This window comes from Periophthalmus magnuspinnatus, chromosome 20, assembly GCF_009829125.3.
Source record: "Periophthalmus magnuspinnatus isolate fPerMag1 chromosome 20, fPerMag1.2.pri, whole genome shotgun sequence".
Taxonomy (NCBI): domain Eukaryota; kingdom Metazoa; phylum Chordata; class Actinopteri; order Gobiiformes; family Gobiidae; genus Periophthalmus; species Periophthalmus magnuspinnatus.
In genome coordinates this window covers 18,498,695-18,525,238 of record NC_047145.1, presented here as the reverse complement: position 1 = coordinate 18,525,238, position 26,544 = coordinate 18,498,695, and the positions used below count along the sequence as shown (strand labels likewise).

The 26,544-nt window shown below is 39.9% G+C and overlaps 2 protein-coding genes across 3 annotated transcripts in view; one reads left to right on the top strand and one right to left on the bottom strand.

Moving 5' to 3' along the window:
* myripb (myosin VIIA and Rab interacting protein b) overlaps positions 1 to 7,211 on the bottom strand; it is a 140,413-nt gene extending 133,202 nt beyond the window's left edge. For both annotated transcript variants that reach the window (XM_055230258.1, XM_033985570.2), the window contains exons 1-2: positions 7,091 to 7,211; positions 412 to 616 (exon numbers count right to left, since the gene is read on the bottom strand). In XM_055230258.1, the coding sequence (XP_055086233.1) occupies positions 412 to 521 (110 nt within the window). In that variant the 5' untranslated portion in view covers positions 522 to 616; positions 7,091 to 7,211. The remainder of the gene's footprint in view (positions 1 to 411; positions 617 to 7,090) is intronic.
* Positions 7,212 to 18,172: 10,961 nt separating this feature from the next.
* On the top strand, positions 18,173 to 24,665 carry si:dkey-12l12.1 (uncharacterized). Its single transcript, XM_033985578.2, has 6 exons — positions 18,173 to 18,323; positions 20,911 to 20,958; positions 22,208 to 22,318; positions 23,524 to 23,637; positions 24,228 to 24,308; positions 24,384 to 24,665. The coding sequence occupies exons 1-6, from the start codon at positions 18,210 to 18,212 to the stop codon at positions 24,423 to 24,425; spliced, it is 510 nt and encodes a 169-aa protein (XP_033841469.1). The 5' UTR covers positions 18,173 to 18,209; the 3' UTR covers positions 24,426 to 24,665.
* The last annotated feature ends 1,879 nt before the right edge of the window (positions 24,666 to 26,544 follow it).

Below are 26,544 nucleotides of genomic sequence, written 5' to 3'. Positions count from 1 at the left end.
AAAACTAGGTCAACATGTTTTTTATGACTCCATAAATTTTAAGTAATTAGATTAGGCTCAAGTTCATCAGGTATAATGAGGTTTATGTTTGTTTCTTGATATTTTTGCCTTGAATTCAACTCCGGTTATCTTGTAGTTCAAGGTGAGAAGTTTGGATTCATTGAGGCCAGCAACAACAATAAAAGTACAAAACTCCTAATGACATAATGACATAATAAAGACATAATTTTCCACCATCTTAATCATGAGGCAAAAAAATCCATTGTGGCTCTGAATCCATGTTTCTTCCAACACTTAAACACATGATAAACCGACAGCAATACAAAATGTCTATTGAGCTTTTAGTATTATAACAGCTCTTCACGTATTTAGTGCATTTTCTCATATAAAAAGTTCAAAGTGCCGTCTCACCTGAGCCTGTCCTCCTCCTTCTTCCTCAGCTTCATGTCGCGCTGGACCACTCTGAGGACATGCTCGGCCTCGTCGTCCGTCAGCCCGGACAGGTCCAGCTTGCGGCCCATGGCTCCAGGACGCGCCACTTCTGCAGCTTTATGGACGTCAGGAGCAGAAGGGGCCAGAGGGGGGCGCCGCTCTGGGGGCCGAGGCTGGGAGCACCCTGTGAATGGGACAATCATATAAATAAGTGATAATATGTCATGTCTATATACCAAAACGTCCATTGGGTTTTACATTTTAAATTCTTAGTGAATAAAAAGCAAAAATAATGTATGTTACTGGAAACTGTGAGCTACTTTTAAACTTCAGTTCTTGGATCCCTTCAGTGCAAGCTTTCCTGTGATAATATTTGCTCACATTATGCAGTGTTGAGAAACAAAAGTATACCACAACTTCGGTCAACAAAGACTTGAGACTCCTTGAGTGCGTTGGTGCTTATTTGTAAAGCTGGTCATCTGGTCTGGTATGTACCCTGTGGTTTAGTACACTTGGCAAGGAACCAGATTTGAAACACACTTTAAGAAGCCAATTTTCACTTATGTACAACATTCAACATTTACCCTTTACATTTTAACAATCCTATAGAACAGATAGGATATTGGAACCATTAAGTTTTTGTTGGTACCAGCATTTAAATGACACAATAGACAAAACTCATAGCAGTACAAAGCCTTACATAAGTTAGCTATTAATTTATTTAAAATGTTCTCTTTTATATTAATAAACGCGTAACATTGTTGAAGTAATTTCTCGGAGACTAACATGCTCCAGTTGTGTTTTGTTGTTTTTGTTTCCAATTCCAAGAAAATATAGATATAGAAGACGATTGTTTTTATTGTTCACTATGTCTCTCAGCTGGCCTGGGCCTTGGGGTCCTACCAAAGGAGCTGGAGGACGTGTTGGGGGTGAGAGAAGTCTGGGAGTCCCCGCTCAGACTGCTGCCCCCACGACCCGGCACCGGATAAGTGGAAGAAAAAGGATGGATGCATATATACAAGAAAAGAAAAGAGTTGTTCCACCATATGCAGTTATTTTTATAATTGTTTTTAAAGTCATATTGAAACCAAATACATTAATGTGTACACCTATTGACATTAAATGTAAATCATAGTCTGTATTAAGAAGTGGACTAAGTGAGTGTGACGTCACCCATAGCGTTTGGCTCCAGTCAAATGAAGCTCAAGTTATAGGAGCAAATTTGGAGCCAAGTTCTGACCACATATATCATAGCAAACAAAGAGCCAAACCGGAGTGAGGCTGTTGAAGGTAACGCTCAACACTTACCAACGCTGTCAATCAAATCTGTCGCTAACACTAATGGGAGTGACCTCTGGGAAAGAAGGTGCTTGATTTGTCTGTTATTAATCTTCATATCTTGTTATGGACACAATAGCGAAATAAAAACACCAGGATCATGTAGAGCGGGTTAACGCAAACATTTTAAGACCAAAATGACGAGGATGACAGCAGCAGTTACAGACAGAGGGGCAACAGTTTTTCAATGTAAAGTGAATCAGTCAATGGAGCCAAAAAAGCGCCCATGCTCACTTTCTATTTAGAACCTGGCAGCTACCAGATAAACCATGTCCATTTGTATATACAGTCTATGATGTAAAGACTAGAACTGTCGCACCAAAGCACACAAAACAAAACAAGTGTAGTAGTACACACACATAAATCTAACAGTGTGGAGTAGCCAGACAGAGGCTAGGAGGTGGGTTTAGTTCAAAGCTATGTGTTGACTTGAGGAGGAGAGATAAATGAACGAGGCGATAGATGGACAGGAGAAGGTCCATTAACTGCAGTCTCTAAAGCAGATGGGAGTACACTGCAGAGGAGAGCGATGATGACTCAGGGCCACACAATTATGTCCCGGATATTACGGGACCCATAGCTCCATCGACAAAGCGCTCTCTTTTGTGTGGAGCATCACTCAACCCAAACTTCTGCTGTCTCCTACCCTTATTACAAATGGCGTTTTTCAGGTTTAAAGATTTGAGAAAAGAGTTTATTTTTTCCAAGTATTCTGAAGATAGCTGTAGATCATTTTAACCATAGCTATATATAAAAGCATGATATACAGGTACAGAGAAATATAACAGTAAACAATAATACTGAAATTACTTTATGTCATTGACAAAATAAACATAAAGCAGGATAATCCCAGTGAACCATTTTGTAAATAGACAGACGGCAAAATGAAGCAATAATAAGCCATAGAAACGATTTCTTCAACCCCTCTACAGCTGAAATCTTATTGTATAACAACAAAAATAACAAAAACTCCCCATTATTGCAAAGAAAATGTACACACAATAAATACTGATCTCCAAAATATATTGCTCCAGCTTTCATATATTGAACAATAAGTCAATATTGCAATCATCGTGACAGGCCTAATCTGTCATTGTTTTGAACATGGATGCTTTCTTTGGCTGGCTGTAGCAAGAGAAAATAATTATAAAGTACAAATGCAGTTTTGCTCTGTCAATACAATAAAGTCAGGAAGAGATTGTCTGAATAGAACAGACTAACAAAATCACATATTTCACACAAACAGCTGTGGTACATCACATGTGGACTGACATGTGGCAGCAGATCGCCCACACACTTTCAGCCCAACAATATGGCCACCAGCCTCTGCCAATCTATGTGTCTGCTCTCAATATAAACCTGCAGAGTGACACTGCTGTGCTGGGTGGGTGGTCCTCTCCACACTTTTAACCTGGTGATACATAACTCAGAAAAACAACAGTTATTGAAAGAAAAATGTCTCTGTGCAAAGTATTTCTTCAATAGCAAAAATGTTTGAGTTTAAGCTCACAGACTGAAGTGATCCAGACTCATAACAGTGACAAAATCCTTAAAAACCCTCTTGAATGTCAGGGGCCACAATAAAGATAAACTTTGTTCAAAAGCCCAACACTGACCTTTCCCTAAAACGGTGTCCAAATACTAATGGCCCTATTTGAGCTGCAATGTAAGAAAACATACACAAAAAGTCCTACATAGCGCCTTATTATTACTGATTGCATAATATGGGCCCTATTTTCTGATCTACCGGTTTGTTATTTTGCTGTTTCCTCATCAAAAACATACCCAGACTTGTGTTTTGTTTCATTCACACGTTTAACACACAAATGCTCAAACAGAAAACACTGTAATATCATGTGGTAATACAGGAAGTTCTCCATTGTGTTTTTAAACTCCATACACCTTCACTAGAATCATTTGGATAATCAGTCCTGGAATTGCCCATTTCTACTGAACTAAAGGTAAAAGGAGAGCTGTTAACTTGAAAACTACCGCTTCATAACATCACAAATTGAAAGAGAGCGTTTTGAGCTCTGGAGATATAGTCTAATAATGCAGGGTTATACGTGTGAATGAAACAAAACACAGCTCTGCGTGTTTTTGAAGAGGTGAAAACATTTTAACATGGCTTAAAACTCACAAGAGGCAAGTGTGCGCATTATAGGACCTTCAAGTACCATAAATGTAGACACTAGGTTGGCATGTTTTCTCACACTGAAGGATTGTCTTAGCTCACTAGGCCTGATCTGTGCAGCCCTCTGAATGTATGTTGGAGATTAATGCACCATTACTCTACAACCACAAGGGAAGGCAATTATTCAGGCCTGCTTTTTATAGTGAGTGGTGTCAAGGACGGCACTGGAGCATCATTCATGTCTGTGAGAGAGACTGCCTTTGCACTTTAGTGATACAGACCATGCACGTCAACCTCTTTGATATTTTATTACTAATCTCAATGGGTGGAAAAGGACACAATTCCCATATCAATATCAGCGCTATCTAACATCAATGAAAGACCCCTATAGAAGGAGATGTGCTCTGTACCATGTGACGCTTGGCTGACTTTCTATCAACAGTGGCTTTGAGCTAAACCACATTTGACGGCGTAATATAAAGGTGTGACATTCGATCATAAAGGTCAAACATAGTATATCTTTATGTACCTACTAAAGGCTAACCCATGGATGGTGCCCTGATACGTCCGGGGGGTTGATAGATCTGTATGAATGACCTCACATACTTGTTTTTTGGTTCTTTAGGGACAGTCAGAGTTGGTACACAGTTTGGTACGCTATGTATTTACTCCTAATTCAAACTTGGTGGCTGTCAATCATGTAAACACATATGGTCATTTGTCAAATTTCGATATTCGCCCAAGAACACAAAAAGTTGGAGCTGGAATTGTGCTGCTACCTGTGGTTAAGTGGATCTAACCTCTCAACCAATGATCAACCTTCAACCACTACCAACTGAGTTACCGTCGCCCATTCAAGGAGGAAGTCTATTGCCAAAACAGAACAGCAAAATGTGCACCCAGCAAATATGTGAATGCAGTGTTTGTTGAAGTATGAACTTATTTAAAGTTGCCTCTTCAAAATGTGGTTCAATATTAGACATTTTAAGTCTCACATATGTGTTTGGCTTGTTTATTGCAGATTTTGGTTTGTAGAGAAGCACTGAAGCATAAACTGCAAGCCAAAATGGAAAACCAGGCACACACCCAATGGAAATATCCGGGAGAAAAAATAAATACACACCAAATGAACCCACAATGTCCAAAAACAAGACTTTTCCTAAACTTGTCCCAACAGAAATGTTACCAAACTCCTGTCCTTGCACCACTGTCTGTCAAACTGCAGGAAAAGTGTGATTCAGACAGTCCCTTCTCTGTTCATTTCCACAGGACAAGGAACAAATTGGAGAACAAATTGGACAGGTGCTAAATGAACTGCTTTAGATGCTCGCCATTGGATCAGTTTCGAGGGACAGAGACTGGGGAGGAGAAAAGCTTCAGATTATATAAACTGGAGTAAAAGCACAGCCACTGAAATTACTTTATGCATTTGAAGATAGTAATGGAATTATGTCCAACCTTGAATGGAAGGAACAGACCATCCTATAAATATGAGCTGGGCTTTCTTTGTTTTTAAGACTTTTTACTGACTAATATTTAGCATCATAGTGACAATTTCAATAGCAACTGGCATACATTTTCAAAGTAGAATAGTTTTATTACTCTGTGTTTTCAATAGTCTATCATATATATACTGCTTTTCCACATTCAAGGCATACAAAGAACTTTACATCAATGAACCAGTCACTCATTCACAGAACTGAAATCGCATCGCCAACATGTGCCATTCTACATGTGACATTTCTACTGAGAGCGGGATTCGAACCACCAGCCTTCAGATCAGTGGACAAACCGTCTACAAACTGATCTACTGTTGCTCTCATCTGTCTCCAAAGCCCACAACATTAATCCTGCACAACATCCCTTGAAATTAGGTCAAACAACACAACAAACTACTCAAATAAATACAGTTCAACCTGATTTTAAGCGGGGCCAGGTCAGTTGCATCATTATTTTGGAGGTCACAGGCTAAAAGTTTGGAAAGCACTTTTAAACGCATCCTTCCATCTCTGTTCCAATCTGCACAGGTTCAAAACATTTTCAGCCTTATCCTAAAATATCTTGGATGTCCTTTGATGTATTTCAGATCTGATTCGTCTTCATAACCTGTATCCCCCCTGCGTGTTATCGTCCGCAACTTTTTTTTCAGTCATACTTTTGTTAATGTACAGTTTTATCTGCAGACCGAATAAGTCAGAAAATTTAATAATAATGTCACTAACAAGCATAAGATTCAGTGCAATTCGCTATCAGTCCAGGATGTGGAGACAATGGTAAAGCTGTCTTTTTAAAATGTAAATGTTTACTGTTTGTATTGTCATTGTCCCTGTCTGGTTTTAAAAATGGACCATGAGTCTGAAATAAAGATGAATTGAATTGAATTATAACCCTAATAGCCAACACACTCTACCTAACAGCCCAACAGCTTACATCACAGTAGTAGTAGTAGTACTTTATGAATGAAGTGCAGCTGTTACACAACAACAAATGACTGATTTAAAAGGTTAAATGTCCACGCATGTCACATCCATCACCATTTACTATGCACTGACTAATTACCGCCTCTCCATAAAGGATTGAGGGAGCTTCTAAGGTGAGAAGCCTGGAGATGTGTGGAGCTAGCATGTATAGGCCTACACTACTCATGATAAAAACAGATTAATTAAATCTGCTTCTGACTCACTGTGCATGTGACAATGTGCTAAAACAATGGGTTGGGTTGGGGTTCTACATTAGTGGCACTGCAGTGGGTAACGCTTTGAATGACTGGAGAGCTTATGGGTGAAACAGTCACTTTTGAAGAGTGTCACGCGCTATGAGCAACAGGTAAACACAACACTTACCACCAATCACAGCCATGGTTAGACGAAGCAAAACCTTGAATCCTACGCGCACCTGATGCACCTGCCTCTCAATAGTTTTGCTGTGCAGTTTCCAGCGCTGCCACAATCAAAAACACCCCTAATTCTAACAAACAAACTGCATTTATCGGTTTCTCCCTGTTGCTCTGCCACGTTAGCTGTGACTCAATGATAACATCAGTGACAGATGCCAGCTCCTGCACCTGTAAACGCGGAGCTACAGCGACCAAACGTGCCCAAATAGCGCATCAGCTGGGCGGCTTAAACGCGTAAACCTGCATTTCTACGTGCATAATATCACAATCACGCTTATGGAAATACTTACACAAAATCTGGAGAAGCTGGATGAGCGCCAGTTACAGTCTTTTGCAGGCAGCGTGATCTAAAACAAGACGAGTCAACTTCCTCCTCCTTGCGCGCCACCTGCCGCGATTTCCCGGGATACTTTTTTTTTTATTTGGCGCTCCTTTTTTTAGGTTTTAATGTCCCCCCCCCCCCTAAAAGCAGCGGCATCAGCAACATCCGCGGCAGGCAGGAGGCAGCAGCAGACGTAGGCACCGCTGAATGGATGATCACGAGGTTCGCATTACACCACGAGGAGGGAGGGAGCGAGGTGAGCGGTTTGGCACCCAACCTTGGTTCTTCCCGTGTTCATGGTGATGGAGACGCGCGTCGGAGTGCTTTGTTCTGCTAAAAGGCTGAAGTGTCGGATGGGTGAGCAGAGATATAATAGCAAAAAGCTGTTTATGGCTTCTGTGGAGCAGTTTTGGAGCCAGGGCATCTCGCTCCGATCCGATTTTTGGCAGCGATGAGGGCACAGGGGAGGTGGGAGGAGAGTGTTGGCTCGCTCGCTCGTTTGCTCCATTCACAAAGACAATGACTGTGCAATTACACTGCAAACAGCCCAATTAAATGTCGTTGACGTGAAGGAAGTCGTCTCATAAGCAACACTTTAAGTAAATATGTTTCTTAGGGGCTACCTGCAATGTAACTGTAGGCTGTGCCATCACAATAAGCCAAGTAGTTGTGTATTCTTGGCACAGTGTGAGGCCAGCAAAGCAGTTCCTTTTTAGAGCAGGAGTCCAGGAGTGCTGACAGAGGAGCATTGCAAAAAGTCTTTCTGGGTTGCAGTAGGTCCACTTCTCTGACAAGTGAATCAATATTTCAGTATTTTTCAGGACACTTAATTAGCCCAAACTTCCCAAATGCACCACTGAGAAAACTTTTGAGCGACAGTCAGTATTGAATAACTGTCACACTTCCATACAGTGTAGATGTAGTTATAAGGCCTATCTCCTATCATAAAAATGGCAATAATACCGAACCCCCACAAGCCAATGTCTGTTCTGTGTGAAAAAGCCAAATTAAGATGCAAATCACTGCACACCTGGAGGAAGGCGATTTACTACACTGCCTATAGTAAACCCAAAAGCACAAGCAAACGTCATAATCGTCCACATACTAATATATCAAATTATGTTTTATTATAGCTCTGTGTTTATGCTCTGTATCAGTTTCCACTTACAAAACACCTGCATGAGTCACCGTGCCCCCTCAAGTCCCATATCCAAATAACTGCATTAACATTTATCATTTTTTATACCTTCTCATTAACATAAAAATTCACTAATCTGGGCATAAAACCCTGACTGTGACTTGAGCTACCTTTTTATGAAAACAAAAGCAAAAGCAAAAGCCACAAACGGAACTGTGAGGAAATTTTAAGTAAATACAACAAGAATTCCACAATCAGCACTATTTACCGAATGTGTGCTCTGCAAAGTGCTCACTGTGCTGGTTATTGCCATATGAGAATATATTCAGTGGGATACAGCACGATTCAGAGCAGGGTATGTGTGGGCCAACTACACCTTTTAGTAAATGGCAGTAAATACACATTTTGTTGGTCCACTGGCAAAATAATAAATAACTCCAGTAAGAGAAAAGCAGCCAAAGTGACTCAAAATATCTTTTCTGTCTAAAACAATATATGCCAAATACTTTATAATAGGCAAAACACAGAAAGAGGGAGTTTTTACAGAAAGCTGCACATCACTGTGGCTTGGGCTGAGTGTGAGTCTTAGAGTCGCTGTAACAGCAAAGTTCCAGTTGATTTGCACAGCTCAGATTAATCAGTGGAACAAGCTGCAGAGAGGAGAAACTGAGAACATGAAATGAAAGACAATTTGACTATATTTTTCGTTTGTTGTAAGGTGGGGATCAGAAAATCCTTGATCTTGTAAATAAAATACAAAAATTATCATCAGTTATGTAGTTTTTGAAATCTAACATTTAAGATCAGAGAAGAAACTAGCTGCCTCTTTACTGAAAAATCCACATAGGCATCTGGTCACAAGCACATCATCGCTCGCTTTCTATTTCTGTGTACGTTTAAGTAAATCTCATTACCAGTACTTCTGTTGACCTGCAGTATGACCTGCCCTGGACTCATATGTTGTGAAAGTACCGGTAGATGTATTTATTTATTTATCTTTATTTATACAGGGGAACCAATTAATACAAATAGTTTTATTACTATAGCAACATTAGTAGACATATATTTTAGGCATCATTTACTAGCAGTGGTGTATATGGAAAAACATAAGTAATGCAAGTTGTAAGAAGTGTTGTGATAGAAGTAGAGGGGTAGGCTAAGTATTTGACAGCAGTAACAGTATTGCAGTAGCTCTTCTATAGTTCTTGTATATCGCCTGTGTCAGTAATTCTACTTGTCATAGTAGATGTTTAGGGAGGTTAAAAATTATAATCAATAAATAACAGGCTACTTTATTCAAGAAAGTTCTGCACAGTTGGACAGTTACAGTTTGCAGCATGTTATATTTGACTATGAACTTGTTTGACATTTCCACATAACAGGTCGGTAATACACCTTCATGCTTTGGTGCTCAGAAGTCCCTGTGTGAAAATCCAATCACGTGACCCACCAATACATGTCAGCTTTCCTCAGCATGCAGGCCCTCACAAAACTACCCTGGAGTTATGATTGCACTAAAGTGGAATATTTAGAGCCTATAGAGAGCGGTGCATTGTGGGTCTTGTATCCCTGTCACATGCTGCCGTAATTGCAGTCTCACTTTTCTTGTACTGCGTGAGCTTGTACCACAGTGACTTTCAAGGAGCTCTGCATCTGAGGAGATTATAGGCACCAAAGCCTGATTCTTGGCATTTAGGGGTCCCAGTTAATGTGAATGCCTTGCTGCACACTCTACGATGATGTCCTTTCAAATGTCACACCTTGAGAGAATAGAATAAGCTATATATTGTGTTATGAGCTTCTGTGTATACTGTAGTAGGAAACTTGCATCCATAGGCAAAGAGAGGCAGCCATATTGTGCTAATGCATTTTACTGCATGGGTCTGTGATCAGGCACACAGCTAGAAACACAACATTAAATGTGAAGCCAGTGGAAAATATAATGACAAGCCTTACACAAACTAACGACTCAAATTCAGCACAGCTATTTAGCAAGGGCAGTCAGGGTGCTCATTGTTTTCAGGCAAATTAAGTGACTTTCTATGGCTTTGTAATTATGCAATTCTGGGAGAAAATACGTAATGTACAATGTTTTGGTCCTCCCAGCACGAGCAGTGTTGGTTCTATTCCCCACAGTGAATGAATATGAGGGTCAACTATTCCCTGCTGAAGACAGACCTGGGACATAGGAAAATGGTAAAAGCGCCTGCAGAACTGTAGAAGAAACAGCTGTTGTCAGAGTAACAATTGTGAAGCTTGACAAAAAACAAGTTTGATTTTCAGGGCAGAAGTGACAGGGGCTGTTACAGAAAGGGGAAGGTGTGACAAGTACATTTGCAGTGTTTTGTGCCTGAGTAAGTTTCACTCTGATCTTTGATTTCTATTGACCTACATTTTAAGCTCGACTCCGTGACAAGACTTCTAATAGTCTACACATATCGACTCCATCTACTCATTCACTAAAGAAAATCATTCACTTTTTCTATAGACTGTTTTAGCTTGTTCAAATACAGGCTGTACATTTAAGCCTTCAGTTAATACTATTGAGGCTTTGATTACTGCTATTCCACTCACGTTGACTTATTTTACTAAAAACCCATATCCAGAAACAAAAACATGAACCACAGTTTGGCTGTTTGGAGCATTTGATTTGCTGAGTAATCTTTTAAGGATGAAAATTAAAGTGGAAAATTACAAAAAAAAGAAGATTTATTTCATGTTTTTCCAATATACTCGGTAGTTTAAACTGAAATGGGGGTGACAGTAGTCCAACAAGGTTTAGTTAAACTCTGAATGATGCATTCAAATTTAAAATGCATCATTAATTTGTCAGAGATGACATAAAAACAAAGGAGCACTTCACATGTTTATTGCCTGTGGGCCTTTCTATTGATTTTGGATTAGACAGCAGCATTAATCCCTCCACTGTCACTACAGTCACCTCCTCCTCAAATCTCCAGCTGTAAACATAAGGCCTACATTGGGTTGTGTATGTCACAGGGGTGAAGCCTGTGCCTACTCAGCATGACTAATTGCCCATAAGTGGCTCATCTTAGACTCGGAAGCAACACGTTGCAACACCAAACACTGAGTCACCCATTCTTATTGTTTCCACTGAAACACACAGTAATATTGGTGTGGGAAAAGTTATATTTGGCATTGTTAGATTTGATGAATGAACGTCGTAACTCATTTTTGTGGGTGAGGCCGCAGCGGCTGAAGGAAGCACAGAGCCATTTCCCTCGTTACAGATAATAAAGAGGTCATAATTGTGGAGTAATGAGTTAAAGCAGGGCCTGAGGAAAATCTCTTCTAATTGAAAACAAATGTACTCCGCTCTCTCGCTGGTGGTTTGACGTCTAAATTAGGCTTATAAACATGGTGCCAGTGAGTCCAGGTGCTGCACAGTACCCCACTACTGCAATTACTATTAATGTAAACAACAGAAAGCAAGGCTGTGAAAGTCTATTTCTTATTCACAATGGAACACAAGCAAAACTTCAGATCTCACACTTCATGATAGATGTGTTTCTGTTGTGTAAGAGCAACATCATTAAAGTTGTGGTGGGATAATAGAAAGTAATAGGCTCTGTACACAGCAACATGCTCACGGTGTCTCAAAGCTAATTAAAATCAGAAAACCAAAAAATAAACAACCTATTAAAATTCAAATTCATTAATATAAAGTTATTTTTAAATGTAGAATACTTCAGTTTGTGGTCTGGTTTTAATATTTAGTATCCCTCAAAATTAGCACAAACATCTCTTTCTAAACACAGTATTCATTTTATTTGTGTAGTTTTTAGCATGTTGTCAGTGACATTGATCCACAGCCTCATCTTTAAATATTTATTCATTTTAGCATGAATCAGCAAAAAATCCATAGAGATAAAACTGGACAGGAAGTAGTGATTAACAGTGAGGTTGCAGGGCGCTATTGTGCACAGAGTTTATCGGGTGGCTTGCAATTTTAAAGAAGATCTTAGGTTTCACTTGTGGGCAAAATCTCCTGGCTAAGGTAATATTGATATAGCCTAACTCAAGATTTGGAGACGGGTGTCCAAATAGGGTACTATGGAGGTCTATTGGTCTTGACAGGTTGCCAAAGTGCTGTTGAAGAATGGGTCAAATGCAGAGCACGAATTACCTTTTGAGGATCAATAACCGTAATGTAGGTATCAGAGCATTTTGGAAAAGTAATTTTTATCGTTTGACATAATGGTTTTGATTAAAAAAACAGAAGCTTTGTCCCAGTTTGCAAAGCAACTAAATTTTATATATTGTACTTTACACACTGCTACAGACATGGAGAAAAGACAAATATTATCTGGAAGTTTTCCTGTCAGCTGCGGGCCAACCCTCCGTAAAGTATTAGCCCTATTTGTCATGAACACGTACAATCCAGGGCTTTCTACGTAATCACTTCCCCCGTCCTCTTTCCCCTCTGCTGTTTAGAAAGGAGAAACCACAACATATTGACAGTCTAGTCGATCCCTCTGCAGACTGTATTAGTCACACAGCGCTCCGAGCTGCTAACCCCCTCCATCCAATGTTTACTTCACAAATGTGCATGAACCAGAGCCAATGCACCAGGCGCTTCCACTTCTTCTTGTTAAAGCTGCCAATAGTTATCTGTAGCCAAGTTTAGCCACAGCTGTTTACCACGGAGCTTCTTTTATTGCTTCCCACCCGGCTTACTCTGATTCTTTTGCTCAGGTTTGGCACGACTTTAAACAGAGGTTAAAACACTAACTTGTTATAGCTTTCAGCAACAAGCTCGAGCTAATAAATGTGAAAATAAAACAACAACAAAGCCTCTTGTGTAACAGTTATACGCTAAATCCAAACACTAATCCTGGTCAACTCTAAAATGTTCGACTGAGAAATCTCCAGAGAGAACTATAGTCTGGCTACAGAAATATCGCTAAATATTAGTAAGTAAACATATGAAAAGTAAATTCACCCTCATCATTCATTCACCACATTTGTCTCCAGACGCGCATATTATTGATTAAATTCTTCAGGCTAAGGATCAAGCCTAGTTCAAGACAGCTGGAGTTTTAAAAAATATATCTATACAAATGTAATAGATAGGCAAAGTAAATGAAGATGTGAATTTCTTGGATGGGGAAAAATCTGATGTATTGAGCTGGCCCTGCTTCAACCAGCAACACAAATTTCTTCTTTCACTATTAACCACATTTCACATTCATATTACTGGATGGATAATCTGACCCAGGCCCATATAATTACCTTTTCCTAACATTCAAATGATGTTATTATCAGATGTAACAGCCGTGACATAGAAAAAACAGAACTATGAGCCTTCTTCAGCTCTGTGTTGGTTGTAATGTAATAAAGCCCTGAAGCTCACACCTTAAGTCACCCTGACACAAATGCGGTGGTCCCTACACGTCAAACCCTCTACAGCGGCATTGTTTGAATCGGCTCCTCGCTGCCATGGTAACAGGAGGAGCTGAGGGCGAGCGAGATACAAACAACAGAGAGATAGGCCATGACCTCCAGATGTCTGACACTCTCATGGTTTTATTAGTTCATTGGACTCAAGTCAAGTGTCACCGTGGCACAGCACTGATCCGTGAAGTAAGTTTCTGCCAAAAAAAGCAAAGCAAAAATGAATATGAAGCACACAGGTTTCATATATGTGAGACGTGTTGGTCTGCTCAACCTATAATCACCTGTAAATGGTAAATGTTTTTTTTATATATAGTGCTTTTCCACCTTTAAGTCAGTCAAAGTGCTTTACATCAAGAAACCGCTCACCCATTCACACACACACATTCATATACCATTATACGCAGACACTGGGGGTAAGGTGGGGTAAGTGTCAGCAGCATTCATCTGTGGGAGCTGGAATCGCACCGCTAAACTGTGGCTCAGTGGATCTGACCGTTCTCCCAAAGATGTTTATTTCGAGAGCAGGACTTGAACTGCCAACCTTCAGATCAGTGGACTCTACCAACTGAGCCACTGTCACTGCACATGTTCTGATTTTAGGCAGGAACCCGTTTAATTGATTCGTCCCTTCATTCCTAAAATTGTGAAATCAATTTAGATGTCAACGTTTCGTAAAAAAAAAAAAAAGATTCTGATAAAAATCTTAAAACACAAATTGTTTCTTATGAGCAAAACCGACAAAGCCATTTCAATTATTTTCGCACTGAACTGTGTCAAGTCAAACTGCCTTGTTAAAACTTCATTAAGTCAAGATAAATAATATTTACCCTTTTTGCATAGATGCTATCTACCTTTTTTAGTTATAATCGTGTCTATTTTTAATCTTACAGATGTAGAATCTGTGTAAAGCTCCAACACACAGCGGCTTATGAGTTAATTGATCCGCTACAGTCAGAGTGTTGTCTTTACCATGTGCTTTGATGTCTATTGATAACATGGGACAATTTTAAGTATTTGGATTTGCATTTATTTGTAGGAGTAAGACACCAATGTGGCAAAAACAGAATTAAACAATACAACAGCGGTTAGGCCTGTCACGATAATTACTCTGGAGGAATTGTCCGGGCTGAGGGAAGTCTGGGAGTCCCTGTTTAGACTGCGGCCCCGTGATCCAGCCCCAGATAAACAGGAGAAAATGGAAGAAGTGGGTAGATTGTTGTTATTTTATTTGCAATACGATAGGATTTGAGCTGTGGAGGGCTGAATAACTCACTTCTCTGGCTAATTCTTGGTTGATTTTGTTGTTTATTTCTTGCAGCTCAGACATTTTAATGATACTGTCTATTTAAAAATGGTTTACTGGGATTATCCTGTTGTGTTGTTATTTTGTCAGAGGTATAAATTTGTTTCAGTATCACCGTTTATTGTTATATTTCTCTGTACAATATATCATGCTTCAAAATTTGCAATCTTGACTGGCCTAATGGCAAGAGAGTTGTTTAAAGTGTCCCTAATCGTTGCTAAACAAATTGGAACTTAACTGAGCCTTTGGGCCAATACGATATCTAGCAAATGGTGGTTTTGATATCAGTATTTGTGCCCGACTCTTGTCCTTGGCTTGTTCTTTCCACATGAGAGGATTAAAAGCTGCTTCTTCTCTCATCCTCGCACCTTTCCACAGAGCTGTTAGCAAAGCTGTCACATGAAATGAAAGGACAGTGTGTTTCAAAGGAGTATTGATTTGTGTCCAGAGGGGGGTGACGTGTCTCTCAGCAGGTCCTATGGAGACATGAAGTACTGTACAAACACTGACTCTTGTTATATGTACTGCATGTTCCTAGATATCTCTGTCAGAGGTTTTGGTCTCTTGGCAATAAGATTTAACAGTCCTATATGACACAGAATTGACTCTTGTGAGCTTTAAGACATGTTATAATGCTGCTTCCTCCTCAATAACATACCTGGAGTTGTGTTTTGTGTCATTCACACATGTTTGAGTAACACTTTACTATTAGTGTGTCTACATCTAAGTGCAAGATGCTCTGTTCCGCCTTGTGATGTCATGAAACAGTAGTTTTCAAGTTAACAACTACATTTTGCCTTTTGTGCAGTAGAGATTGACAATTTCAGGGCTGAAGTTATCGAAATGATTCTAGTGAAGGTGGATCACATGACATCACAAGGTGGAACAGAGTGTTTTCTGTTTAAGAGGAGAACTCAGCCTAAATATGCAGGGTTTGCGTGTTAACATAAATCAGAAAACAGCGTAATATGGATCATTTAATTGAAAAACAATACATGACCCAAGTGTTTGTACTGTTGCATGCTCCTCAGGGCCGGATGATACGACGATAAACAGCATATTGTGATCTGAATCCAGTACGCCATGTTATTCACTGCCTCAGTTGTTTAGTTGACCTTCTCTGATTGGTCAGCCTCTGTCAGGCTCTGAGTGAGTGACAGGTGGATTTAACCAATCACAGTGAAGTGTGGCCCACAGATTGCTGTAGTTATCTCTAGAAGGCATCTATCTATCTATCTATCTATCTATCTATCTATCTATCTATATATATATTTTAATTCTATATATCTTGCTTCATATATTTGATGTCTTCTGTAAGTATCTAAAATGTAGAAAGCTGGAGAAAAAAAAAGAAACATGGAGATGGTGTGTTCAAACTTTTAACTGGCAGTGTATATATTTTTTAGATTATCACACGCTGTTATTCATGTTATATAATGCAGTACAGTGCCTGATAAAGTACTTACTAACCCAGACTACACCACACATTTTTTTTCCCTTATTGCCCAGTACATCCCAGTCTAACAGTTGACAAATGACAAAATAATATACGATTCAGTTCACTCAGCAGTCAAACAAAAGAAACCCAAGTAGCCATTTTTGTGTGATGTCACGTCTTGAGTCCTTGCATTTCCTCCTTTTATGTCTTTAATTTGTTGCTTAGCTGCGCCCAAACATGCTTCAAAAGACGTATGTGGCTGGAAAATTACCTGTCTGCTCAGTCCTGGCTAGGGAAGACGGCGTATAGCATAGAAAAAACTGTTTTGCAGCCAGTGGCGGTCGCACATCAAACTCCGACACATTGACAGGAGCTCAAAGCAAAGCAGATGAATGACAAATCCCAGAGGAAGCACATGAGGGCAAATAGTGAGAGTGACTGCGCATTTTGATCGAGCCAAAGATTCCTGAAAGAAACCCCAAACTTTTAAGACTGTATGGGAAAAGGCTACTATGACTCAGGAGGTGTTGTTGAAAGGTGAAACTGGACTAAACATTGCAGAGGAAAGCGTGTGAAAGCTTATTAGGATGTCTGCATGGGTCTGCTAACATGACTGGCATGTTTGTCCACTCTCCACCCTGGAGTCCAGTTTAGATTGGCTGTTTCTTGAACCCGTTTTTCACTCCTCTGCTTCCTGTCTCTGGACTAAACATCCCATCCCTGGCTTCACATCATTAGTCCGCAGCTGTCGAGCCGGTGGTCTACCAAACCTCCAGGGAGACATTTACAGCACTGCTTCTTATACAGGGTCCAATTTTCAGAAAAACAGGAGGAATAAGGAAGATGAATAACCATCTTGTAGCATATTCCCCTGGCTCACACTGTGACTCAGAATCTTCACATTTATGAGAGAGACATCCTTGCCTGATACACTGAGCTACACGCGCTTGTATTGGAGCAGATATAAAGTCTAATTAAATTCCTCCTGCTGCACATGTTTCCGTCTATGTTCAGGCAACTGGAGGTGACTGAGCCCGAGGCAGTCCCACTCACACTTTCCATCCTCAGCACACCTCAGACAGCAGACTATTCATGGACTACTTTCCTCAACAGGGATGCATGCTTTATGGGCATACAAAGGCTATATAAACTGCACAGGTATGCTAACATCCTTCCACATGCCCACCAGATAATGTAAACCAGACAGTGCCAGTTTAAGGGAAAGGAGACAAGAGGCATGTACTTATCCCATTACACTTGACCACAGGATTAGCTTAATAGCAACTGAATTAACGCAGCTGGATTTTTGTGCCTCATAGGTTTTAAAGTAGTGTCATTAGAGTACAGCAAATAACAGTCCTACTGTACACGAGCCATGTCAGACACATTGAAAGATCGTTATTTCTCCGAACGCAGAACTACTTCACGTCATAATGCGGCATTTCTTCAGGACATTACAAGAACAAAACCTCTTATATTTCATGTGTAACTGGCGGCGCCGTGTGCTCTTTCCTCACTCACAGGAGGATGGAGAGTGCAAACATAAGTGGAAAATGGCTCCTCGCTGCTCGGGTTGGGGTGGTGGTCTTAGGCAGGGGGAGGCCTCAGCATGTCTGACATGTTTGTGGGGAGCGCAGGCCGCTGTTGGCCCAGAGCACAGGACTGTGGTGGGCTGTTTGTCTGTGTGAAGCTGGCATAGCTCTGCTCTGCATCTGTTCTCCATTAGGACGAGGCGAGAGTATAAAGCCAGGAGCTGAGTGCGCGCGGAGCATTCGGAGTCCTGCCTCATCATGGCTCTCACTCTGTGGCTGTGTGCGCTCTGCCTCCAGGCCAGTGTGCTGGCACAGGCTCTGCAGTGTCCCGGAGCGGAGCAGGGAGCGCCCTGTCAGCCCGCAGACTCACAGGTAAGAGGAGCCTGCTTTTTAAAGGATAAGAGGCTGAGGATCAAAGCTATGGCAAGGTGTGCGGCTGTTACGTGTGTTTAGTAAAGGTAAGGTTGTTGTAGGACTATAGTTAAAGGATTTATTTGACAACTTTATGTTGTCAGACAGACAGTTTTACTTGTTCATGTAACACTTGGGTTCACTTTTTACTAAAGGAGTTTTAGAGCATTTAGAACAGCCTTGAACAGCCTTCATTCATATGGACAAATCTATGTGTAAATATGACATATTTACACATACAGCATTTAGTTCTCTATGTGTAAATATGTCTCTGTCTTACATAACAGCGATATTTTTTTGTTGAGGCAACCACATTTACACAGTTTTATGTGCAGACTTCGAGGTGCACTATTTTGGACAGTCCAGTCGTTTACTTAACCTAGCGCCCCAGACAGACATATAATTTGTGTAAAAAAACAAAAGTCTCATTGTAATGATTTTTACAGCCATAATGGCCTAAAATATAGCCTGTATGGAACAAACTGCTTCAGCTCCTGTTTTGGCGTTTCATGTGGCTGCCGGCTGTTGCACTTTAAACTTTGCGGTGGACATTTTTTCTCTGGACAGTCCTTATGTTGTGTCCAATGTAATCAAACCAATGCGGATGACGGTTTCAACAGCTGCAAGACTTGAGAGGGATAATTTTTAAACCGCACTTTGAAAGACGACAAAATACTCTGAATTTCTGGACCCGATGAAGTTTGTGCCACAGATGTGCATTTCTCCAGCCGTTATTTGTAAAGTAATTACAGCACAGGCCAATTATAAGCTTCAAATGTGGCCTGGACTAACTAATATGCAGAAGACTTTCAAAGGGCTTCATTTTTACTTGCGTTCCCATCAAGGTCAATGTCGTTTATATTGAATTTGAAAGCATTAAATGGGCAATTTATGGGAATCCCAAAGAACGTCTACTGGCAGCAGAATAAATTGGATTAGATGAAGAAGTGTTTTATACCCTAAACATGTGCGCTCATTAAAGTAAAGTTTTATGAGGAGAAAACAGCTGGAGTTTTTCAAAGGAGGGACTTGTACTTAGATGTTTGACGTAGCAGGCGCTGACAGCTAAACAGATGTGCTTGTCTGTACATGTAAACAACATATTATCTTGCCATAATTACAAATGTCCCCAAAGGCTTTACTTCTGATTGAATTCACATAAAACATATGCCTGCAGTATAGAGTCAAACAGCTTACTCTACTAGTCCCAAGCCTAAATAAATGGAAGTACTGAGTAAAGACAATGTCAAAGATTAGCTGTTACAATTAAAGGTCCTATATTACGCAAAACTGTCTCTTGTGAGTTTTAAGTCATGTTATAATGTTGTTACCTCCTCAGAAACTTAGCTGTAGTTGGGTTTTGTTTCATTAATCCTGCATTATTAAGCTGTCTGCATCTCCAAAGCTCAAAATGCTCTGTTCCACCGTGTGATCTCATGAAGTGGTAGTTTTCAAGTTAACAGCGACCTTTTACCTTTAGTTCAGTAGAGACGGGAAATTCCAAAGCTGAAAATATTCAAATGATTCTAGTGAAGGTGTGTGGAGTTTAAAAACACAATGAAGCACTTCCTGTATTACCACATGACATCACAAGGTGGAACAGACCTTTTACTGTTGGAGAGAAGAACTTGGCCTAAATGTGCAGGCTTTGTGTGTTAAACGTGTGAATGAAACAAAACACATCTCCAGGTCTGTGATGAGGAAACAATATTATAACATAGATCAGAAAATGGCGTAATATAAGCCCTTTAAATGATGATTGATTGAGTCATACATGTTTGCGTAACTCTGTATTGTCCCTCATTTGAGGCTTGAGTGCTCAGAAAATTTCTGCTAAAAAGAAATTACAAGTGAGGTCTATCAATTCTCTAGTCTTGAACAGGAAGTCATTGAACCCATTTCTGTTACGCTATTTTCTGATCTATGTTATAATGATGTTTTCTCATCACAAACAGACCTGGAGTTGTGTTTTGTTTCATTCACACATGTTTAACACACAAACCCTTCTTCTTCTCTCAAACTGAAAACACTCTGTTCCACCTTGTGATGTCACGTGGTAATACAGGAAGTGCTTCACCGTGTTTCTAAACTACACACACCTTCACTAGAATTATGTGGATAATTCCAGCCCTGGAATTTCCCGTCTCTACTGAATTAAAGGTAAAAGGAGCTGTTAACTTGGAAACTACCACTTCATGACATCACAAGGTGGAACAGAGCATTTTGAGCTTCAGAGATGTGAACAAACTAATAATAAAGAGTTACTCAAACATGTGTGAATGAAACAAAACACAACTCCATGTATGTTTTTGATGAGGTAACAGCTTTATAACACTGCTTGAAGCTCACAAGAGTCAATTTTGTGTAATATAGGACCTTGAAGCTGTTTTAGATCAATATTGTGGCTAACAACATGTCTTCATCTTAAAAGTTCCTAATCTTGCCTTTGAACGTAAACAACTTATTGATTAAAGTACGTCAGGCGTGCTTTAATAATCTATGCTATTGTAATATTGTAAAGTTCTCCACGTTCTTTTCCCTTTCTCAGTCTGAAGACCACATGCAGCAGATGGGTCAACCACTGACCAATGGCCTGGTATGTGTCACTATTTACTCTTCTCCTCCACAGGATTAACCCAATCTCTCTCAATCCTTCCTGATGACTTTGGTGGTGTGTCATGGAAATCTGTGAAAATTGCTCTATGCTTAAATACAGAGGCAAACAGCTGAGGGGAATTGTAAGCTTTGGGAAAAGCTGTGTTTCTCTTTGTCTAGGTGCACTTACATAACACCAAAAACAATTATGTCAATCCAGGCCAATGCAGCATTTGGACATTACAAATGGAAATAATAATATGATGGGGTTGTGAGTAAGTTGTTATTTTGAGAGTTGAGGACAGAAGCTTGATAAATTTCACTAAAAACACTTGTAATATAATAGCTTTCATGGTCCTTTCAAAGTAAAAAGCGTTATTTCGAAGTAAGTAAACAGCAATCACTGGTGAAGTTCTTTGTTTCAAATGATTGCATAGACAGATTTTTTGTGGAAAAGTGGAAGAAATTGCAATTTATCATCCAATTTTGAAAACAATCTTTCTATTCTATAGTCCATGATGAAATATTAAACCCCACAGGTCTCGTTATAAATTGGCCGTGAAGGCTAATCAGCAAAGTGAAGGCTGTTGTTTCTCAAAGTGTCACTTCATCTGTTAGGAAAAGGAGCGGTCGATACCATTGGCTCGTTTATGTTCGGATCAATACAAAACGCTGGAAACTGAAGAAGCCATATGGTATTTCATAATTTTTCAATGGAACAAGCACAACTGTAGCTTCATGCTTCTCAAACTATGCAATCGTGTTGGTTTAGATCTGGTATAATGTAGGATGAATTGTGGTATTGATCTGGAGGTACATACATAGAGGTTCCTAATGGAGGGCAGAGAGCAGTGGAGCTGACAACAAGCACGTCTTTGGAGTTGTAAAATGACACCACTTTCTGAAACTATTGTAAAAAAAAAAAATCATGCTGACTGAGAAACACCTGACTTTGTGATAGTTTTGTTTCATGTTCATAGACAGAGTTATTACAGAGATATTAACCAAAAACCAAGCCATAAAATCTGCATTTTTACAGTTAAAAGTTAAATTCTACCATTGATTTGTGACCTGCCCTCTAGCTCAGTTTTAAACCACTGCGATTCTTCAATGTGATAATCTCCTATGAACACAACTTAATAAGTTTGATCTGGTCTATTGGTTAACTACTTTTAAAACTACTTTCTGTGTCTTGTGTCTTCTCTACTCTTTTCCCTTGTGGTTATGGTTATGTGTGTCTCATCCTGCAGGCTTTCTTCAGAGCTAAGCGGCAGTTGGAGCGGAGGGGTCCCACCCACGTGAGTCAGTCCAGCCTGCCCGGGGCTGTGTCCGTCAAAGGCTTCCCAAACACCCTCATCCAGGTACACCACACTCTTAGTCACCGTACTACCACAAAACTGAGCCAGAGGGTAAAAAGCCAGAGAGGTGGGAGAGTGGGAACTGTGCTGGTGTCACATTGTAAAAGTCATTCTGTGTGGACGATGTGATTCACAATGGTATTATTTTATCAAGGACGACACAATAAAGCAGTGAATAGCTTTTGAAAATCCAGTATTGCACAATTTTCTTTCTCTTTGCTGCCTAAAGTGTTGTGACTGGCATATTAAGTCATATTAAGTTATGTCTTTCCTGATCCACACGTCTTATCCAAGCAGAGAGCTCACACAAAGTAGCATTCAACAGTATAGATGTAGCTGAAAATATGATAAATCTATGTACTGTGTTTATTACATAATGAGATTTAATGTTCATTTTGTTCACCTTCCAAGCAGCGGTAACAAAGTACAAGTAGTAAAATACTGTACTTAAATAAAATCTTTACATATCTGTACTTTACTTAAGTACATTTTACAGTGGATACTTTTTGCTTTTACTTCACTACATTTGAGAGCACTGTACTTTCTTCTCCACTATATTTTTGAACTGAACTTTAAAGTAAGAAGTACTTTTCAGATGATTTGAGAGGTTATCTTGACCATGTTCGTGGTAAGAGCCTGAGTGAAGTTTTCGAGTTCAAGCTTCGGCTTAGAGCAAACAAAAATAAATGCACAAAATCAGAAGAAAAATGTTGAAATTTATTTGTATTGCTACTGTTGACCAAAATATGTAGCATTTTTAAAATCAATATCACTACATTTAACACTTTAACAAAATCTGTGTGAAATACTTTTACTCTTTACTCTAAAAGTATATATTTAAATGGATATTTGAATACTTTCACTTCTTCATGTGATATGTGTATAATCACAGGGAAGGTAAAAATAGATGACACACTTTCATACCTTATGGGCTAATTTGAGGCAATTATCCACCTATATAATGGCAGGGAAGTACAAAGAAAGTCTACACAAAGAAAGAATTATACTTGTACTTCTCCAATAAGTAAGGGATTTGATCGGGCAGGGCATCTGACTTAAATGCCAAATAAATGTAATCCCACAGCATGTATAAACTCTGATTTACTGTGAAAACCCCAGATGGATAAAAGCTTTAAAAAATGAAGAAATGCTCCATGCATAAAAGCTATAAGATCAACCATAACTTGATGTTGTGTTCTCTCCCTTAGGCTGACAGGTCCAGACGACACTTGGTCCAAGCTGCGAATAAGAAAAAGACCAAGCGCAAATCCCGCGTCGGCTCCTACTCGCTCCTCACCCACGACAAGTCCACCCCCCTACAGGTGAGTCTCCATGGAAACGGGCAGGAGCAGGATCAACAGGGGCGACGCGGACGGATGTGCCAGCAGCAGCAGTAGTTATAAGGGCAGGCGCCTGGTATTCTTGGAAAAGTCGTCTTGTCTGTGCTGATTTTACGTTTTAATCTTGTGGGGATTTTAGGCAGACATGCGTAGGCCTTACTTTAGTATTTGTAATTCTTTGAGTAGTTTCCAGGCAACATTTTATTACTATATTTCACAGTAACAGTACATTTACTTGAGTAAACATTTTAGTTACTTTTCCCATTGTGAGTAAATCTGAAAGTAAAGTGAAAATAGCTTTATGCTAACAACATTTATTCCACCGATCCTTCAGATATGATTTTGTTTTTCTCATTTTTGTGGTCCATGCTTTGAAAATACTAGCATTGTTTGTGCATTATTTAACATCCTTCAAGTTATAAATCAGATTTGACATGCAGACATTTACTCAGTTCCTTTTTACTCTTATTTGGGTCACTACTTTATACTTCTGTTTGAATAATATGAATTTGAAGTTATATTACTCTTACTTATTAAATTATTTTTGCTCCTCTGCCCCTCTCTGATTTTAGGTTATCAGAGCGCGGAGACAAGTGAAGAATGAACCACCAAGTAGAGGGAAGATTGATCGATCGGGGGCTTACTCAGTCCTGGTAAGACAGCTGGAAATGTACATACAGTATAGTATATGTCTGTATACAATATATGACCTTTATGTGTTTGTGCAGGGGGACCCACAAAGCGAAGGCCAGAGCGTCCAGCCCAAATGAAGTTTATTCACAAATACAACCTTACCTTAAAATTAAAGTGTGTTGGGGATTCACTAAATAATATTGTTTTTATATACCTTAATTATTTGTGGACTTTATATATATATATATATATTTCTATATGCTTTCTCTATTGTTGTAGCAGGGTCTTTTGTTGTAATGTATTCTCATGGACTCTCACAAGGCAGTATATTTTTGGAGGTATTTTACTGGACTTCAATAAAAGTTTAGTTAAATATATGTTGTAAAAGCCTTAAATCGCTTAGTGCTTTGTGCTGCAGGAGGGAGTTGGTCTATAAAACAGTTTAATATGTCCATTATGGAAGTGTATAGATGTGTGACAGATTTTCCTCCTCTCTTTCCAGAACACCACATTCTCACACAAGCGGCTGTCGACTAATTCCTGCATTAGTCTGAAGGGCTTTTAACAGGTACAGACAGCTGAAAACAACTGCAGGGAGCTCAAATTAATTCATTTACATCACATTGGCTGGAAGCGTTCCACATCTGTGTGCGTGGAAAGGGTCTCTGTGTTATTCAGACCATATATTTCCCAGCCTTTTTAAATCTTATGTCATATTTAAAGAGGCACTAGGTAACTTTTCTAGTGTAGAGTCCGCCACCTGCTTGTCTCCATAGAGATGCTATTGCTTTTTCTGGCAAATCCCACAGTATCCTCTCTCCGGTCTTTCTCCATGGATACAAGCAGTCGACATTATGAGGCCAAGTCAGAGGTCAGATCTGTGGAGAGGTGACCCCACTCGCAATAACAGTGTTTCTCAAGGTGTTGTGCAATGTTTGTGCAATAAAATCACCTAAATACGATACTTGCGGAACATTGTAGGTAAGGCAATTGCATCTTCATGGTGAGAAGCAGGTGGCATACTCTTCATCAGAAAATGTACATAGTCATTTTCAGGTTTTCTACTATTTATTTATTTATTTATCTTTGTTTATACAGGGAGATCCAATAAGAGCACTTAGACTCCCTTTCCAAAATACTGAAAAAATACAAACAAAAAAACAAACTAAATAAATAAGTATATCGGTCCAAAACATTAAAAACAGGTGCAGGCGTGTGTATAAAACTTCGTTACCATTGTCTCAGTTTATTACTTGGATTTACTTCTATGCGATTCGAGTATCGTTATGTGGGAATGAAGTGTGTGCATAGCTCTGCCTGGTGTACGTGCATATTAAAACATACAGTAAAAGAGGTGAGCGTGTCAAAGTGACCCAGTAGTTTACAGTCCGGTACAGTGTGTCCTCTGAGCCGCAGCAGACGAGCAGAGCAGAGGCAGCCTAAGTGAATGGGATGAGTCACCATCTCATTACCGCTCAAAGCTGTGACGTAGGTGTGCTCCTCTCCTGCCTCATATCTCTGTGTTTATAGGCAAACAGGCAGAGATGGGGAAAATAACACAGCGTAATGTTATTTATAAACCTGCTATTTCCTGGCAGCGCATAATTGTTACTTATCGTGGAGGTGATGGGTGAGCGAATGTTGTAGCTGGATTCTTTGACCGAGTTATGAAATGTACAAGATTAGCAGGTTGTGAGACGATACAGTGACAAAGCGCAGCGGGGAGCCATTGTGGGATCTGAGAAACCGCCGTGTCTTGATAAATGCTATGATCCTATTACTATTCTGTGTAGAAACAGCGGGAAGGATGGCCCTCGGAGCACTGGCCTGTCATGACATCACACATGACAAGACAGCTGCCAGCGGGATATCACTGGCTCTAACCACACTGGGGAAAAGTATTCTGGGAAACGCCTGCTTGATGACTTGAGGGGCTAAGGTGCGTCTTCACAAACACGTGGTATCTTGTCGGTTCCATGTAAAGACTGTGACCACAGACAGGAAAATAGAGGAAACAAGCTCATTATGATGTAAATTCTAAAGAAGGTTGCTCTTTAATCGTGAAAGTGCGTCACTGTGTGTGGTCAAGTTAAGACTAGCCTCACTGTATTTTCCCAGCCCTCGTGGTCAGTTAAACGGCGTGTGGCATTGTTTCCACAGTGTCTAATGCTTCAGAACAAAGACGAAGATAAGTACCCCCAATCTATAGGCTTGTGGTTTAACTAGTATGTGCAGGACTTTCCATGAAAAGCCAGT

What these genes read in the sequence shown, in the direction of transcription:
- si:dkey-12l12.1 (XM_033985578.2), top strand. Translation starts at nt 18,210, where the DNA reads ATGGCTCTCACTCTGTGGCTGTGTGCGCTCTGCCTCCAGGCCAGTGTG. An exon ending in GTCAGCCCGCAGACTCACAG is followed by an intron (nt 18,324 to 20,910) that starts GTAAGAGGAGCC and finishes TCCCTTTCTCAG; the next exon opens with TCTGAAGACCACATGCAGCA. An exon ending in ACAAGTCCACCCCCCTACAG is followed by an intron (nt 23,638 to 24,227) that starts GTGAGTCTCCAT and finishes CTCTGATTTTAG; the next exon opens with GTTATCAGAGCGCGGAGACA.